This window comes from Drosophila pseudoobscura, chromosome X, assembly GCF_009870125.1.
Source record: "Drosophila pseudoobscura strain MV-25-SWS-2005 chromosome X, UCI_Dpse_MV25, whole genome shotgun sequence".
Lineage (NCBI taxonomy): Eukaryota > Metazoa > Arthropoda > Insecta > Diptera > Drosophilidae > Drosophila > Drosophila pseudoobscura.
The window spans coordinates 62,804,921-62,823,434 of record NC_046683.1 but is presented as its reverse complement, the minus strand read 5'-3'; the positions used below and the strand labels follow the sequence as shown (position 1 = coordinate 62,823,434).

The 18,514-nt window shown below is 48.0% G+C and overlaps 3 protein-coding genes across 5 annotated transcripts; 1 reads left to right on the top strand and 2 right to left on the bottom strand.

Moving 5' to 3' along the window:
- Window positions 1–10,251: 10,251 nt before the first annotated feature.
- Rich (Guanine nucleotide exchange factor subunit Rich) lies at window positions 10,252–14,836 on the bottom strand. Of its 3 annotated transcripts, none has more exons than XM_015188468.2 (2): window positions 14,686–14,836; window positions 10,252–14,593 (listed from the first exon to the last, which is right to left on the bottom strand). In XM_015188468.2, the coding sequence occupies exon 2, from the start codon at window positions 14,573–14,575 to the stop codon at window positions 10,322–10,324; it is 4,254 nt and encodes a 1,417-aa protein (XP_015043954.2). In that variant the 5' UTR covers window positions 14,576–14,593; window positions 14,686–14,836; the 3' UTR covers window positions 10,252–10,321. The 3 variants fall into 3 exon arrangements, with proteins under 3 accessions (XP_015043954.2, XP_001352891.2, XP_015043955.2); XM_001352855.4 differs by having other exon boundaries at window positions 14,660–14,821; XM_015188469.2 differs by having other exon boundaries at window positions 14,664–14,821.
- Window positions 14,837–14,898: 62 nt separating this feature from the next.
- Window positions 14,899–17,822, top strand: Ddx1 (ATP-dependent RNA helicase Ddx1). Its single transcript, XM_001352856.4, has 4 exons — window positions 14,899–15,211; window positions 15,266–15,317; window positions 15,373–17,045; window positions 17,105–17,822. Exons 1-4 carry the CDS (start codon window positions 15,196–15,198, stop codon window positions 17,548–17,550), a joined length of 2,187 nt encoding a protein of 728 aa, XP_001352892.3. The 5' UTR covers window positions 14,899–15,195; the 3' UTR covers window positions 17,551–17,822.
- Window positions 17,503–18,477, bottom strand: LOC4812403 (GSK3-beta interaction protein). The gene has a single exon (XM_001352857.4). It carries the CDS (start codon window positions 18,348–18,350, stop codon window positions 17,868–17,870), a length of 483 nt encoding a protein of 160 aa, XP_001352893.3. The 5' UTR covers window positions 18,351–18,477; the 3' UTR covers window positions 17,503–17,867.
- Window positions 18,478–18,514: the final 37 nt, after the last annotated feature.

The following is an 18,514-nucleotide window of genomic DNA, read 5'->3' as shown; positions in this document are numbered from 1 at the left end:
GCTAAAGGTCTCTTTCGATTGTCAAAGAAGGTCTGACAATAAAGGTAAAAAAATCGTTTACGACTAGCATTTATAAGAGCCTACTTTTTGGCGAGAGAGATAGCATTAAACTATTTTTGATATTGTGTTGGCCGTGGTATACGGTACGAAATACGAATACAATATATGTACCCTTATACTGTATGGGTACTGGGTGTAAATATAAACAAGCAAACACATACACACATGAGAAAAGCGGTGCAAAAGCGAGGTAAGCCTCGAAGCAAAAATTATTTTTGCATCATTAATTTACATTTATATTCAATTAAAGCGCAAACACATGGCCAGGGGTTGGCCAACAGGAAGAGCGAGTACTGGGGTGGAACTGTGCCAACTGGAAGGCGCGTGCCGCCGGCAAGGCGTGGCAAACGACCAAAAAAAAGTAGCAGCAACACAAATTTATTTAAACTTCTCGGGCAAACAATTAAAAACAAGAATGGAGGATCAGCTTCTGGGAAAAAGCTTTAGATGGACTTGCAGATGAATACATATGTACATATCTACAATTATGGTAGCTGTTCCATATAATTATATACATATGCAGTGCCATCCAACGTTAATCTCATGGTATGTAGAATCGCTATGAAAAAAAATTAAATTACGGATTGTTGATATTTCTCGCCTCGTTCTGTGGAAAATTTAATGGGCAGATGGCCGGAATAGATCAATGGATGAATGCCTCTGATATCCAACTGCATGCATCTGTAGCTTCTCTATGCATCATCTGATAGCTAGGCATAAAAGCGGCATATTCCACGATAATCCTACAATTTTAAGTATCATCTATGGTTTGGAGAATGCAGTCTGAAATAAGTATCAATGGATAGATATGATGGATACTTGATGAAAATGTGGATGAATCCGCCCTAGGAAATATGTTGATGATAGTATCCATCAGATTCATATCATAAATGAATTGTAAATGAAACCACTGCAGTTTCAAAAAGGGAAGAGTATATGCTGCCGCTGAGATCAGCATTTCTCTCAAAATGATACGATTTTATTCACGAAATATGTTTAACTTGTCCGTTTGCAAATTAAATGTATTTTTTTTACTATTCCACAGATAGTAGTAGTATTAGTATTAGTATTAGTAGATTTTATTGCTATTAGAAGTTATTACTTTTCCCAAAAGGAATATACATTTTATAGATACATATCTCCAAGATATATGATCCATATCATTCTGCCCATCTCAGCTAATTGCACTCCATCAAATTCAGCCGCAAGCTGGCAGGCCAGACCGAGCAATCTCGCTTTTCAGACCCATCAAGAATTTCTATTAATTAACCATTTAAAATACGCATTTGTATATTTTCCACGACCACTTAAACTATGTCAACAAACAAAGAGAGCGAAAGAGACACAGCTACAGCGGCAGAGTGAGAGGCAGCTAGGCAAAGCGAAAGAGTAAGCGACAGTGAGAGCTTGTCAACTTTTTGACCAAGCCCGGAGAGTGTTTAAACAATTATCGCAAAAGTGCATAACTAGTCTATATGTACGTACATATGTACATACGGTATAAAATACATATAAACAGCTCGAATTTTGAGTACTCAACGGGTTTGTTGATTTATTATGCTCTTCCAGAGGGTTTTGTTAGTTTGATCAGATAAAACGCAAATTAATCATCTTTGGAAATTAATCTCTCAGCTTTGAAGCTGTGAAGACGGTTCTAACATCACTAATGCAATACCATGAATACTTCTCATTACTCTTCCAAATTTTCGCAAATTAAAATTTATCGAAAGGGCATCGAATCTTCGTGCTTTCCTTTATTGTTTATTTATTGCTTTATTTATTCATTGCGTCCTTTTCCCTCCCTATATGGCTGAGCATGCTCCATCGATTGCCCAGTCGGTTTCGGCCATGTTTAAAAACAGTTTATGTTCTTTTTTGCTGGTTGTGCTTTCATTGAACCGATGCTGATGGTGATGCTGATGCAGTTGCAGTTATTAAAATTACTTTGCAAAGTGATTCGCATTTATAATAATTTGCATATTAAATTATTTTCAATGAGAGGACAATGATTTCCAGCGGCAGCAGCAACAACAAAACAAAACTCAAAGATACAAACAAAAACCTGAGCGAAATAAAAATCATGAAAAAATCGAATTAATATTAAAAAGCGTTTAATTTTCCAGAATTTTAAGTGTGGATAATTTTGGGGAATGCTTTGGTCAGTCATATAGCCTGACATATAATCTGCAATCGTTTGCTTTTTTCCCCACATTTTGTGATCATTAAGCAGCTTTTTGTTTCTTTTTTTTGAAAACAATTCAATTGCATGAAAATGACTGTCAATGGAGTTGCGTGGACAAAGCACGAAAATTCCCTATGAGACAGACACAGAATTACGTGTATGCTTGATGGGATCTGCTCCGGGTTTCCATAGAAATGTTGCATGGCTTTTGATATCATACGTACTTGTACTATGTCTGCTCCAGAACTAAATATCACATCCCATTTGCCCAAGAGTTCGGTGTCCCAATCGGATTCCCTGACCCTGTTCCTTTTCCAGAAAAGTAGGTCCAGGACATGCGCGGCTATGGCCATGTGCGTGCAAGGATATTCCATTTCCACACTCCAAACGAAACGATACGAAACTCACTCAAATACTTGGCATAATGCGAGCCTAAAAGCGTGCCACATTTGTAAGCCGATACTTAAGTGAGAATGAAAAGTTTGCGGGGGACAGCAGGGCAGGGAGGAGCAGAGCAGATGGAAATTATGCAGCAGCAATAGAAATAAAAAGTAAAATGCTGTCGCACCCGATTCAAGTGGCAATATCAACTGGCCCCAGTCAAACACAACACCTAAAAGAATTTCAATAATTTCCCCACCTGCTGACAAGTTTCGCATTTCTTTGGCTATTAACCAACCCTTTTTACGGTAACACCCTCAACCTCAACCTCATCCTCACCCTCCCCTTCCACACCTCCCGAGAAATACCTGAGCCCTGGCAAGACCAAATTTTAGCATATTTCCACAGTTTATATGCGAAATAATGCTGAGCTGTGCATTTCTAATAGACGAAAGCCAATTTCAGCACTCTCATCAGTAGCAGCAGAACCAGAAGCATCAGAGGCATCAGCGGCATCAGAAGACTCCTCGGCCCACTGCCGAGTCATAAAAATCTAAATTTCAAAGCAGCCTGCCAAACATCATTGCCAGAGAGACTAGAAGAGCTATCCAGAGATATCTAGAGAACGGGGGACGAAACACATTCCGAATGACAGCATTTTCGACACAAGTCATGTGCATGGGCCTGGCCCGGAAGCGGGGTTACGGACAGGACATGTAAGTGCAGCCAGGACCTGTACGGCTGCAGCAGGGACACACCTCTATGACAGACAGGCGGCCATGGGCATGCAAAAATCTAAGCCTGCATCGAGATGATGAGTCCCCTTCTGCTCATCCTGTCTGTCTATCTGTCTGTCTGTGGTTTTTGATTCCGACATTCCTTGGCAATCACCTGTAAGCGGGGGGCGTGGCAGCGGGACAGCAGCAGCTGGTCGTAAAGTGCAATAATGCCTGAATTTATGCAAGTCGAGTGTAATAAAAATATGCATAATTCTGCAATAAATGATCTTAAGGCAATGCACACACACCCTCTTTTTCACTGTCTCACTTTGTCTCATGCAAACCCGACAACCGACAAAGAATTTCCAAAGTGGAGACCAAATATTCTTGGGAAACGCTTCAGAAAGATCCCAAAATTCTCACAGGAAATGGGCTTTCTAATTATCTATTACAATTAAAGACAATCATTTAATAATATTCCTCAGATATATTTCTAGCAAAAACAAAACCGAATTTATTTTCCTTACTCCAAAATTTGTATAGAGCTCTTGACTCCTCGAGTTGTATCCCCTATAGAAATACTAATAAAATTCTAATTGGAACTAAAATATGAATACTTTCCATCATCTGCTAGCTGCATGCCTGGGTCGTAGTCCAAGTTCCGCACTTTGGTTTACTTTGTCGGCTGGACTTTTATATCTGCATGGATTGGCTTGGCTTGGCTCTCGGCTCTTTTCTATGTTGCTTAAGTGTTATGCACTTACTGCACACAGTCTGATACACCCATAAAGGGTGAAATCTTTTAGATTACAGCGTGGGAGGGGGCAACAGGGCAGGACAGGGGGAAGGTTATGGCCATGGCCATAACTGGTAGCTGGTAGCTTTTGGGTAAAACTTAAGCAGTTCGCAGGTGTTGCAACGAAATTGCAGTTTATCTAGCCAGCGATAGTTTTTCCCTCTTCTTACGGCTCCTTTTCCTACAGCTCCTGGGCCCCTCATCCACCTCCTATTTCTGTTTCTGCCCTGGGTACGGCGAAAACTTAATGATCTGCGGCATATGTTGCGGGTCATCTAGGAGGGTGGACTTGGACTGGGAGTAGCCTGGGGCTGGGGCAGGAAATTAAGTTTTTGTGCTGTTGTATTGCGTAAATGGCTTTTTAGTTCCCAAGGAAGTGAATTGCATAAATTTCACTCTATTTCTCCTTTCTCCTCTCTGGTCGTTTATGGGGCAAATGCGCGTGTAAAAGCCATGAAATCGAAATCGAAACTACTAGCAAACAGAAATGATTGACGAAAACTGGCTTGGGACGGGAGTAGATTTTGGAAATGGTAACTGGAACAGAGCATAAATCTTCATTGGAGTTTTCGCATTTGGGCCAAAGTGAGAAGAGGAGAAGTCGTCGAGTCATGGCGGGTCCCACCTCCTTTTTTGGGTGCGAATCGAAACGTTCGCATTCCCCATCCATTTCCTTGCAAGCGCCACCGCTGAGGCGTAGAACAAAGGGCCATTATGTACAGGTGCTGCTCGTCCAAAAGTGCCAAAACAAAGCAGACAGACGCACTCACTCACACGCATACCGATACTCACGCACACCCCCGCACAAAGAAACATACACAAACAGATACACACCCATACAGAGACAAGTACGGGGCGCAGACACATTGATTAATGAATTAATGAGGTAAACTTTGCACCTCAGTGACAGAAAAGGCAACGGCAAAGCCAAAGGCAAAGCGGGTGGAGCTCCTGCTCCGGCTCCGGCTCCTGCTCCTGCTCCACCTCCTGTTCAATGGCTGCTTCTAATGCCCCCTCACGTTACGTGTAACGTTACGTTACGTTATTTTGGCCCCGTCTCTGATTTTGGTTTGCTAATGTATAGGTTCAAGAGGTCAGTGTGCGACAGCAGGCAGCACTAGCAGCAGGAGAAGGCAGCAACAGCAGCTTGTCAGACCAGAGAAAACTTTGGCCGGGAGCACAAAAGTAGGCAATATAATCTGGCTGCAACGTGAAAGATTTGGCTGCGCATAGAGATGGAATAAGGAGCCAAGCGATCATCGGCTGCGTTTATCGATCGATATTTCGAAATAGAATGCGATGAATTGTACTTTGAATTGTATATTGATTATTTATTTGCTTTATTTTCCATTGATAACTCCATAATACTCCTCACATTTGCCAGTTATGATGACAGATAGATTAATATTTCATCCTATGCAATGTGTATGGAGCTCCCACCAAAGGAGCTGTGAAAACCCGTTTGTCATCAAGCTGTGGGCACAAATCGTGGCATTCCCAGCTCTGATTTACATGAGCTGGCCCATTCCTCACGTGTCCATCTCCAGACAAGGAGGGGAAGCCAGCGTGTGTGTAGCAAGTCGACGTCAATGCTGTTGCTGACACGTGATAAAACGCTGCCCCAGCACCCATCACTGCTGCTGCTGCTGGGGGCAGTGTGGTACGTTGTAGGTGAGCAAGAGCACAAGGCATTAACATTTACATGGCACACGCACACGCACACTCCAGGTGCCTGGCGAGTGGGGGAAAACAACAACCAAAACTTTGGCAATTCTTTTGTTGAAGAGTACGGGGCATTCATACCGTACATTCATTTATCCATCTATCCACAAGGTGGTAATGTGTGGTCCAGCGACGGGAAGAGACGGAGAGACGGAGAGCCGCCTCAAGGCAGCAACGGAAACTCTGTTACGGACGCCCTCAAATCCCCGCCCGGGGTCGGAGTCGGACGTTGCCATTAACGTTTCTATTGTGAGCTTTTAGCCTTAGCGAAATAAATAAAGTTCGACAGTTGCGATGGACATCTTTAGACACCTAGCCACCCCTCCTCCGCACTGCTCTGAATAGGGAACACTGCGAGAAAAGATAGAGTCCTCCGATGGAGGATGGACGCTTAGGATCAAAATAGATTTTCGAGCATGAATATAAAGAATATTTTAAACGTCTTTTGATCTGCGCAGATACCTAAAGATAGGCAATAGAAATGGAGCTCTGCAGAAGGAGTTCAGCATTTCGCGCAGTGTGGCAGACAGTTTTGCGGTTTTCAAATTTCGCCCAGACAGGCTGAGGACTCAGGCCAAAGCCAGAAACGAAGGGAGGCTGCTGCTGCAGGGAATGCTACCAACACCTACCAGTTGGTGCTACTGCTCAGCGTATTTATCTATTCATGCTCGCAAAAAGCAATTCGAACGCCGGACCCAGGCAGGACCTGCCCTGGCCTGGCCTGGCTTGGCCTGGGGGCTGAGAGGAGCAAACTTCAATGCAGCTAACGATGTAGGGACAACAACAGGAACAGAACTGCAGATGGAGATGGAGCGGCGTTGCTGGCAATGGACTGCAGTGCAAGTTGATTCCGTGATTTTTGGGAGGAAAAGTTTTTCGGGGACTCGTCTCCGTTCACGTCCCCGCCTTCGCCCTCGTCCTTGTTCTGGCTGCATTTTGAGCTTTTATTATGTTTTTGGTGAACGGATGAGGTGGATGCGAGGGACTGGGGCTGGGTCTGGGGCCGGGCCTCTCCGCCTCGTGTTAGTTCAAAGTTGAAGTTGCAGCAAAAGTTTGGGCGAGAAAAAGACGAAAAACGAAGAAAAGTGTAGACTTTTTAGTGTTTTACACAAAAGCGCCGGCATAGACATGAAAGGAAAGGTCGGGTGCCGGGGGTGGGGGATCGAGCATCGGGGGTGGGGGGGGTGGGTTCGGGCCCCGTCTCTATAGTACTATGTGTGTTTTAGTGTCTTTGTCTGTGTGGGGGATCGGGTTCCTGGACGAATGGTTAGACGGTTGACTGGCTACAAACAAACAGATAGATGGAGAAACAGACAGACACACAGATGGGGAATGGAATGAATCGAGTTGGGGAAGCGTTTGCAACATGCATTAGATTGGCAGTTGGGGATTTACTTGTAAAATGCAAATGCAATGAATGTACAATTTAGAAATTTTTACACCAAAAAATACTAGACTCCATGGAACCAGTGGTGGGACAGCAGTAGGAGGAACAGAGGCCATCAGGGGAAGCAATTTGGGAAGAGTTTGCAGTGGCAGTGGCAGTGGCAGTGGCAATGACAGTGGCAGCCACTGTTTGAGGTTATGTTCAGCTCACTTCCATTGAGCTGCACAGCAGATTGAGGCACATCCTTCTGTGTGGCACTGTCTGCTTCTGGTGGGGGTTCATTTGAAATGCAAGCCGTTGTTTTGTCTGAATGACTCGTAATCTATGCTAATGAAATTGTTTTTGGTTTCGGGTTTTTAAAACGAAAATTTCACCCCAACAACAAGCTCACAAAAACTTTTCGCATAACAGCAACAGCAACACAAAAACACCAAGGGAGGGAGAAGGGGAAGGGGTAGGGCTGGTAAAAAGGGTGCCAAGACAAATAAACAAATTGTGTTTGGGCCAAATTGAAAAGCAAGTGTTATGTACTTGAAGATAATACGAGTACCCATGCCACGTGCTTTCCCGAGGACCTTGATGGGGAATCCTCGAATGAATCTTATCGATATCGTCAATCCACATGTGTTTCCTGCGATCGATACAGTCTACAGTTTTCCTCGAGACACCATAATCATGTCAAAGCTCCTTAATGGTAAACTGTACCGAGTTCCTTAATTAACTCAAAGTATCGAGGTGCATCACTCGTTAAGGACTCACATCCTGCACTCGATATTGCCCAAGAACAGCTACCATATGAGCGGATAAGTTCTAGCTTTTGGGCCTTAAGTCTGGGCAGTATTCCTTGAAATAAATGCCCGAACATATTTTAATGTTGTTATGGCCGACGTGAGACTTTTATTGCAACCGCAGACAGGCAGCCAGCTTACATGCCATTCGTTTGCATAGGGAACCAGAGCCAGATAGAGGCAGAGAGAGAGTAAGTAAGAGTAAGAGACGAGCCGCAGCTGTAACTCAGACTGCAGTTCCAGCTATAAAATGTACAGTCACACACACAGGCTTCCATGCATATTTGGGTGTAATACTCGCTCGTATATTAAGGAATTCATCAAAATCGCCAAGGCAACTCGCATTTTCATCAGATATTTGGAGAAAACTTGTTACAACAACACCTAGTACATCGGCATCCCCAGCCCTTGAGTGGTCTACCAGCCACTTTCCGACCCAATACTGTGCCTTCAAGTCCGCCCTAACTTTACCCTCCAGCCCTAGGACTTGCCGGGACAACCCCAGCCAGCCAGGAGGACGAGCGTCGCATGTGGCGTTGTTGATTACATTGTAGTGGCTGTGGCAGAGACGTTGCTGCTGTTGTTGCTACTGCTTCTGCTGCTGTTGGATGTTGGATGTTGTGTTGTCTGCGGCATTATTACAGTTGTTATTGTCGTTGCTCTCTCTGCTTTAACGCCAGCGGCTCTGGCTCCAGCTCCAGCTTCGGCTTCGGCTGCTCCTCCTGGCCACAATATAAAGAATTTGTAAAAGTTTTTAAAAAATTTCTGCGCACTTGACGATGACGGCGACGACTTCCGCTGCAATGTGTCTGGTGTTGATGCTCTTATTTATATGCTGCCGTTGCGCCCTTTGCTTCTATAACTTTTTCCCGCTCTCCGGTGCAGCGTCAATAGTTATTCTTCCGACCAGCCAGCAGTCGCAGCCAGCAGCCGCAGGCCGGATGTGAGGTACACGAATTCCTGCCTTTCAACTTAGATATTACGCCCCGGGGGCCCCCCGACGTTTGAGAGGGAGAGATGAGATGGCAGGGTAAGTTCTAGGACTCTTGGCCTGTCGCATCGTAACATTACAGTGATTACACTCTGTAAAAGTTACGGTTTTATTGTAAGCTCCCCATGCCCTTGCCCGTGCCCGTGCCCGTCCCTGTCCCTGTCCCCAGCTGATGCTGTGTGTTGGTTGCCTTCGAACTTTGAGAATTTCCACGGCAAAACTTGCTGGAAAACTTCCAATTCACAGCCAACAAAACACGGATACGGACACGGACTAACTATCCACCTGCATTAGCAAATCAAGCACTGCACGTAATGAATCAGTCACAGCGATTAACTTTAACAACCGTATAGCGGATAGGCACAAAAGGCACTGGAAATGGCAAATGGGTGGAAAAAATATCTCAAAACAGAGCCCCAAAACGTTTTGCCAAAGTGATTTGCTCTCGGAAAAAATATATAAAAGAGCACAACCGATCTATCGCTGATTCGAACAATTTTATCTTCGCTAGTGATCTGACGAAATCGAAAACATAAAGCCGCGTTGGGCAGCTTTTTTAAATAAATAGGCGGCATCATTTACACGCAATGTATGTGGTTTTTCCAATTCTCAAGCAATCTCTTTAGCAGCATTCGCTTGTGCATCTCGAGTCGAGCATCAATGTGTCGCGACATCACAATGGGAGAAAGGAACAAATTTGAAATAAAACAAAACGCCATAAGGGACTTTGGACAGGAAACCGATATCTTTGTAGAGCATACTTGTAGGATAGGCAAAAGAAGTGATCAGCGAAAAAAAAAAGTGCTAACAAGGAAAGCAAACAATGGGTCATTGCCTGGGCTATCTTTTGAGCAAAAACAGAATCTAATGTGGGTTTTCGTCCCACTTTGCCTGGTGTGTCCGTAAAAAATATTGTAATATCGATAAATCGATAGAATAGTCTTTAGGCAGCCTCTGTTAAATATGTTTTTGATTTTTATTAGTAAAAATATAGTTATATTTTGTATATTTAAGTATATGGTTTGTATAATTTTAATTAACAAATATTGCAGCAAATTTCATCTACTAAATTATGAATTATGTTACGTATGCATCATACAGTACAATACAGTTATACAATTGTTTGTTTCGTTGTCCATGCGTGTGTTTATGTGTTGTGTGTGTGGCTTACAATTAACGAACAATTCAACAAATTACGAATTACGAGCAACAAAACAACTTTTCACCGCAAAAGTTACAAAACATACATTAATGTACATATGTACGGGTTTACGTCTTTGCATCGAGTATGTGATTTACATTAGGCGGCAGCCTTCCCGATCCCGACTGTTCTGCCGGAGCTGCCGCTGCTGCGTGGGCGTGGACTGAGCAGAGCCGCCGGATGTTGGACCTGCATTGCCGTTGGACTCGAGGCTGGCATGCCGCGTCAGTCGCTGGTGTGCCGGCATCAAGTCCGTCTTCCACTGATTTCCATTCGCCTGCTGCAATTTTGGCACAAAGTCGCTTTCGTCGTTATTCAGAACGGCCGCGGAGTCAGCCGTCAAATCATTTCCGGCGCTGGCGTCATGGCTGGAAGAGGAGGAAGCGTCCCCCAGCGACTGGATGTACTGTTCGAGCAGATAGATGTGTGGCTGCAGCGTCATCACGAAGCCTCGATAGAGCGAGCCATTGTGCTCGAAGGTCCATTGGCTGAGCTGCTTCAGAGCCGCCTCTGTTCGCTTGCAGGAGTTTACCGACTCGCTGCGTATGATTACATTCACTATCCGGGAGATTGAGGCGGCGTCCTGCAGCAGTATGGACAGCACCAGGGCGTAGTCCGTGCAGTTGGCCTCGATGAACAGCTGGAGCAGGTAACGCAGTTTGATAGACAGCTTTTCAGGCAGCGGATCGGCCAGTAGGTCGTCCTCGGAAGCCGGCAGAGAGTACAGTCTGCGGTAGCGGAAGTTGTCGAAGGACAACTGCGAGCTGGACCGAGCTTTCAAGATGGGCAGCGAGCTGTGCTGCAGCTCCTCCTCCTCCTTAATGCTGGGCTGCAGCTGGGGCGACTGCGTTGCTGCTCCATTGGGCGTGGCCAGGCTAAAGTAGCCAGACTCGGAGGTCTGCGATGAACCCCCGCCCGCCTGCCGGTGGGTTACCCTTAGCTGGGCAAATTCATCCTTGCCCGATGGTGGAAACGGACTGGGCAGCTGTAGTTCTTCGTGGAGAGCCTGCAGAGCGCAAGCGAAATCGTCCAGCTTGGCTGTCCGCTCTGCCTCTTGCGATAGCCAGGTGACCAAATGGAAATCCAGATATGCGCACATATAGCCCAGATCCATGAGCTTGTAGTTCTGGAGCAACTGTCTGGCATGTCGCTGCAGGATCAGGTCAATGCAGAACGTTTCCCGTTGCTTCGTGGATCGCCGACGCACGACCGAAGGCGCCCCCGAGCTGCTCGTTTCGCCGATGGGTGTTACTGCCATTCCGCCTCCAGAGCCAGCCGCCTGCTTGTCCTTGGGCAGGTTACTGGTCACTGTGGTGGAGAAACTCCGCTCCCTGGCAATCGGGCCCAGTACCATGTTAAAGGCATCTGCATTCTGATTGACCTGCTGCTGGGTGTTTACCTGCGGCGGTGGTGCAATCTTCACGTTGACAACCATCGAGGAGCGCGGCGAATCGATCTCGTTCGGATCGATGGCCTTAAGGAAGCGAATCAGATCCTTGGCCAGCTCCCACTTTCTCTGCTGCAAGGCAATGTCCAGCAGCATTGTGGCGTACTGCTTGCTGACCACCGACGGCTCCAGGTTCTGCAGGATGATCAGGTAGCTGGCCGCAGTGTCCAGCTGTTCCGACTGCAGACAGAGCTGGAAGAGTTCCTTAGGCTTGCCCGCCATTGAGAAGAGATAGGGCCACAGGGCAATCTCCGTCTTCCTGGCACACTGCACAATGGTCTCCAGATAGACGGGGAACTCGCGGATAAAGTCGAGAATGCTTGGTAACTGAGCGTCTGGTATGGGCTGCTTGCTGGTTGCCTCCTCCTCGAGAACTTCGTGCAGCAGCAGCTCCAGGGCGTGTGGGAAATAAGGCAAAGCGCGGCACGATTGAGCGATCTCCCACGCAGAGTATCCCAGATTCCGTTTGATCAGCTGTCGTAACACCTTGTGCAGGTAGATCTGTGACTTGCGCTCCATCAGGGCGAACGGCACTGAGAAATGGGACGTCGACTCGTTGGTGTACAGAGTGCTCTCGTTCTCCACTCCCAGCACAATCACATTGTCGAACAGGATCACCAGCGGATACACTTTGAGGGGGAAACTCAGCATGATCCTCTTCGACATGAAGCTGTGCAGTCGCTGGGCGCCGCCCTGCTCTCTTCTCTCCCGACCAGGCGGCAGAATGGGAAGCCACACGCGCATTCCGTGCGCTCCCGAGTACAGCCAGAGGCAATCCCTCATCGCACACCGCTCCAGGGTATGGGAGAGCCAGAAGCACTCGACGCAGCTGGCCAGGCAGGTGGCCAGGAGCGTGTTGGGCACATTTTCGTTGGCATCGCGTTGTATCATCAGGATGCGGCCGCAGACATTCACGATTATCGTCTCGGCCTGGTCCTGCTGCTGTCCCTGGGGCTTCAGTTCGTTCTTGAGGTTGGTCACCGTCAGGCTCACAATGCAGGCGGGGTGGATGCAGATGCTCTTCACATCTAGCTCATACGCACACTCGATGTCTATGGCGTAGGCCGACTTCTTGGACATGTGGAAGAGGCTTACGATGCCGTCTGCTGTGAGCACGATCAGCTGGTTGCGGAAGACATTAAGACTGATGACAGGCGCCCGCACCTGCAGCTTGTGGCCAAACTGATTGTCCAGCTTGCATTCAGCAGGATAGCAGCGCAGCTCGTCGGTTCTGTCCAGCAGGGAGTAGCAGCCCATCACAATGAAGCCGTGCCACCACAGGAGCCCGCCAGACACCACAAAGTCCTTTTCCTGCGACTCGTTGCCAAACAGTTTCCACTTCCTGGTCATGAGGGAATAGTGGGCCAGCCCCGTGCGCCCAGCCACGGCCAAGTGAAGACCGTCCTTGTCTATCGCAGCATACCGGATGGGCCAATTGGTGGATGCATAGTTCAGGGGCAGCTGCAGCAGGGTCCAGTACTTGCTCTCGGTCAGGATGCTTCCTGTGTTCAAGCTATGCTTGAGCTCCAGGCAATCGTCCTCCGGCTGATCGGCTCCTCCGCTCGAGGGAAATGTAAACTTGTTGCCGCCATAGGTTTCCTCCAGATTGTTGCCCTGATTGATGTACAGGCAGTCATCGCCCTGCAGAAGGATGTGCGGATTGGCCGTCATGCAGGGATTCATGCTGAGCGCACTCTTCACAAACTGCAGCTGCAGAACGTTGTTGGCCTGGTTCTCCGCCTCTTTCATGAGCATAAACAACTGATAGCCTTCCGTGGACCATTCCAGGCGCCGTAGCTTGAGGGGATTCTGTTTCAGTAGATCGACATTGAGGCCAAAGTCCCAGCTCAGCGTAGACATCAGCAGGGCGCCGAAGGTGCTCCAGAGCGACAATCCACCATTGGCCCAGCTCACAGCCAAAACACAACCATCGGGACTCCACTTGAGTTCATTTACAGCGCCCAAGCTTCCAGGGAGCACGTTTTCTGTGAGGGTCAGCCGGTGAGAAAACTCTAACCCTCCGGTGGCATCGTCAATCGCATAGACATTGACCGCCGAGCTTTCCTGGCCGTAGGCCAGCAGTCGGAACTTGTGATTCACGCTGCAGACGCTCGCATCCTCGACGTCCTGCACCCAAAAGCCGTGCATGTGATCCGTCTCGAACTTTAGGTGATTGGCTATCAGAAAGGCGGCACGTCGGTCGCTGAAAACGGCCGCACAGCCTCCAATGAACGGTGAGTATTCCAAGGAGGCCACAAACGAGTCATTGCCCAGAGGAGGGAAGTTCTTGGCCGGCGCTTGCTGTTGCTGAACGTAGAAAGGAATGTCGCGCAGCTTGATGGAGGCCAGGGCAGGCAGCTCCTGTTCGTTCTCAGCCAACTCCAGTTGGGTCCACTGCAGACGCAGAAGCTCACACGATTGGGTGGCCAGCAGCAACTCGCTTAGGCTGATACAGCAGACGGTTGTGATGACAGATCCCAGGGTGACGCTGCACAGTTCCCTCAGGCTCAGCCGGGGTATGTTCTCCTTTATGAACAGCTCCGCAGAGTCCCTCTTGAGGCTGGCCGCTGGGGGATCCACCTGCATCAGTATGCCACTGCCATTGGCATCGAAGTCCAGCTGATAGAGCAGCAAAGCTCCCTCGCTGGTGAGCAGAGCCAGCTGCCTAGAGTCTGGTTTCCAGACAATCAAGAGGTTCGTCCCAAACTGTTTCAGGGACTCCTCCGTCCTGCGAAAGTAGGCAATGGGTATCAGGGGATTCGCATACCAGATTCCAAGAAAATCATCGCCCACGGCGGCAACGAGTATTTTGACGGCATCACAGCAGATGTGACGTATATTGGCACTCTCTCCGGGCAGTGCCAGACTAACCCGCTTGGGCCAGCCTACTGGAAAGTACATCCTCCGAGTAAAAAGTTACTACATGCAGAACAGAGCAGGACAGGGCGTTAGCAATCTTGAATACATGGTTAAACTGATTTGTACTTGCGGCAAGTCGTGTCTGCATTTACATTTTATCTTATACGGCCAATTTTACATGTCTTATCTCGACTAATTAGCACTTTTACAAAGCATTCCTACAATACAACAAAAAAATCTCTGCGATTTACGCGTATACAAATATGAGTGCTGGCAAACATCTCCAAATCACAGCTGTTTGTCAAGCCTCTGTTGTGCAGCACTGATTCAGAACCAGCATAAGCTAGTTCATGAGTGAACCTCGGTTCATGGTGCTTCCTTTCGAACGAAATCTTGGCTTAAAGAAATGTTATGATTGCATTTTATGATCAAGGAGCACTCGAAGGACGAAGAATGGCAGGATATCAAAACAAGAATAACAAAACCTGATGTCGACTCTAATACTGATATTTTCAAAATAAAGGTGAATATGTTGCCGCCGAACTCGTATCATTTATAGCGAACAAATACCGATAGATAAATATATCGCTATAGTTATATATCGCTAAAAATAAAATTAATCAGCCGGCTTTTTTACACAAAAAAAATAAATAAAGTACAATATGACCGCTTTTGAGGGTGAGTACCTGGTAATTTGTGCATTCTTTTCGTTAAACAAATATTCACTTTTAGAGTTTGGCGTTCTCCCGGAGCTGGGAAAGGCCACCGACGAAGCCGACTGGACGTAAGGAACATGCATATAAAGCTATAACATTTCACAATAATTGGTATAATTCCAGACTGCCTACAGATGTGCAGGCGGAGGCCATACCGCTCATCTTGGGAGGCGGCGATGTCTTGATGGCCGCCGAAACCGGATCTGGCAAAACGGGAGCCTTCTGCCTGCCCATCTTGCAAATTGTGTGGGAGACTCTGCGCGATCTCGAGGAGGGAAAAGGTGGAAAAGGCGGCGGAGGCACCGCAGCAGCTGTGACCCCATGGACTATGTCCTTTTTTGATCGCGGAAATGCGCTAGCTGTTACTCCCGACGGACTGCGCTGCCAGTCGAGGGAGTTTAAGGAGTGGCACGGATGCCGTGCTACCACCGGAGTTCGCGGCAAGGGAAAGTTCTACTTTGAGACGACAGTAACGGATGAGGGACTGTGCCGCGTCGGCTGGTCCACACAGCAGGCTAATCTGGACTTGGGAACCTGCCGTCATGGGTTCGGATTCGGTGGAACGGGCAAAAAGTCGAACAATCGGCAGTTCGACGACTACGGCGAAGCCTTTGGCAAGGCAGACGTTATTGGATGCCTCCTGGACTTGCAGCGCCTGGAGATGAGCTTCACCAAGAATGGTCAGAGTCTGGGCGTGGCCTTTCGCGTCCCAGAGAATCTAAGCAAGGAAACATTTTACCCAGCTGTGGTTCTAAAAAACGCCGAAATGTTGTTCAACTTTGGCAAAACAGACTTCAAGTACAGCCCAGGCAATGGATTCGTAGGTGTCTGCCAGGCCGGACCGGAGCATAGCAAAACCAATCCCTTGGCCAGTCCCACCACCAATGCTGCAGCCGCCAAACCAGCCCCCAATGCTCCTCAAGCAATCATTATTGAGCCCAGTCGGGAGCTGGCCGAACAGACCTACAATCAGATCGAGAAATTCAAGTACCACTTGAGTAATCCGGAAGTGCGCTCACTGCTGCTCATAGGCGGGGTCAGATTGGATGAGCAGAAGGCGCAGCTCCAGCAGGGCATCCACATTGTGGTTGGCACCCCCGGTCGCCTGGAAGAGTTGATTAACAGTGGCTACGTGCTGCTCACCCATTGTCGCTTCTTTGTGCTGGACGAGGCAGATGCCCTTCTCAAGCAGGGCTACACGGATCTCATCGACCGTTTGCACAAGCAGATACCAAAAATCACGGCAGAAGGGCGCCGCCTCCAGATGATTGTCTGCTCGGCCACGCTGCACGCCTTCGAGGTTAAGAAGATGGCCGAGCGCCTCATGCACTTCCCTACCTGGGTGGATCTGAAGGGAGAAGATGCCGTGCCGGAAACCGTACACCATGTGGTCTGCTTGGTGGATCCCCATGCTGATCGAAGCTGGCAGTCCCTCCGCCAGGCCATCCGCACCGACGGAGTGCACGACCGCGACAATGTGCACGCCAGCAATCCGTCGCAGGAAACCCATTCGCAGGCTGTCAAACTCTTAAAGGGCGAGTACTGCTTCCATGCCATTGAGAAGCATCAGATGGATCGCGCCATCATCTTTTGTCGCACCAAGCAGGACTGCGACAATCTGGAGCAGTACCTCAAGCAACGCGGGGGCCAGCGATTCTCTTGTGTCTGCCTGCATGGCGACCGTAAGCCGCAGGAGCGCAAGCAGAACCTGGAAATGTTCAAGCAGCAGAAGGTCAAGTTCTTGATATGCACAGATGTGGCTGCTCGAGGTCTGGATATCACAGGATTGCCATTCAGTGAGTTTCTCCCACTTAAAATTTTAGCCCTTTACTAATCCGGTCCATTCGATTTTCAGTGATCAATGTTACGCTGCCCGATGACAAAGCCAACTACGTGCACCGAATCGGTCGCGTTGGTCGAGCCGAACGCATGGGCCTAGCAATCAGTCTGGTGTCCACGGTGCCGGAAAAGGTCTGGTACCATGGCGAATGGTGCAAGTCGCGTGGCCGCAACTGCAGCAACACCAATCTGACCGATGTACGCGGCTGCTGCATCTGGTACAACGAGCCGAACCTCCTGGCCGAGGTCGAGGACCATTTGAACATAACCATACAGCAGGTGGATAAGGCCATGGAAGTGCCCGTCAACGATTTCGACGGCAAGGTGGTCTACGGGCAGAAGAATCTGAATACCGGCACTGGCTACAAGGATCATGTGGAGCAGCTGGTGCCGACGGTGCGGAAACTAACAGACTTGGAACTGCAATCACAATCTTTATTCTTGAAACGCCTTAAAGTCTAATTTGGGATTTGGATTGAGTGTTTGGTTTTTGCTAAGCAAGGACAATGTTACATCGATATTACATGCGAAACGGGAGGAGTTGGCCCTATAATTAGATATTCTATGGTAAAATGAAGCGATTCTATGACCAACTCTCGCGGGAATACTTTATGGTACACACACACATAAACATATTAAAACTTCGGAGATGGGCCACGACCTCGACCCACTCCAGAAAACGCACGAGATACCATTACGAGTAAACATTAAATAAAACTAACATTAAAATCTTCTGTCTAAAGAGTATACAGCCTCGGGTCGGAGTTTCCTTCCAGTCACTAGTCATCCTCTTCCTCCTCCTCCTCCTCCTCCTCCTCTTCTTCCTCCTCGAGGAACTCTGTCCGCATCTGCTGCAGCTGCCTGAGTTGCTGGCACAGTTGGTTGCCGAAGGATTCCACATAGCGAGGACTTATCTTGTCCAGCAACGCATAGGGCGTTTCAAAGATCTCCTCGTCTTCCTCTGCAGCAGCTTCCTCCACCTCATCGATGTGTAGCTTGGCAGCCATCCTCTTGTCGGCATCTACGGTGTCATACTGGGAGGAGACAATCTTGAAGCCACGACTGGTGACCTGCACGCAGCAGGTGGCACTCTCTATGGTCCGTATGTTCAGGTATATCTGCGTGGCATCGCTGGCCAGCTTGGAGGAGATGCATATTTCAGCTACGTGCGCCTTTACATCGTTGATGATCGCATTTGCCTCGTCAATGCAGTTGAATGCTTGCTCCTCGACGTCCCCATCGCTGGTTTTTGAGTCGGCCATGCTATCGGCGTCGGCTCCTGGTGGTCTAATATTCGGTTTAATTGAATTTTGTTTAATTTTATTCAATTTTTACTGGCGCAACATGTTTTTCCCCATATGTCGTAGCAGCTGTCTGTTAAATATATTGGTATGTCCATATATCGATACTTATCGTTGTTTCTTCT

What these genes read in the sequence shown, in the direction of transcription:
- Rich (XM_015188468.2), bottom strand. Translation starts at nt 14,575, where the DNA reads ATGTACTTTCCAGTAGGCTGGCCCAAGCGGGTTAGTCTGGCACTGCCC.
- LOC4812403 (XM_001352857.4), bottom strand. Translation starts at nt 18,350, where the DNA reads ATGGCCGACTCAAAAACCAGCGATGGGGACGTCGAGGAGCAAGCATTC.
- Ddx1 (XM_001352856.4), top strand. An exon ending in ACCGACGAAGCCGACTGGAC is followed by an intron (nt 15,318 to 15,372) that starts GTAAGGAACATG and finishes GTATAATTCCAG; the next exon opens with ACTGCCTACAGATGTGCAGG. An exon ending in TATCACAGGATTGCCATTCA is followed by an intron (nt 17,046 to 17,104) that starts GTGAGTTTCTCC and finishes TTCGATTTTCAG; the next exon opens with TGATCAATGTTACGCTGCCC.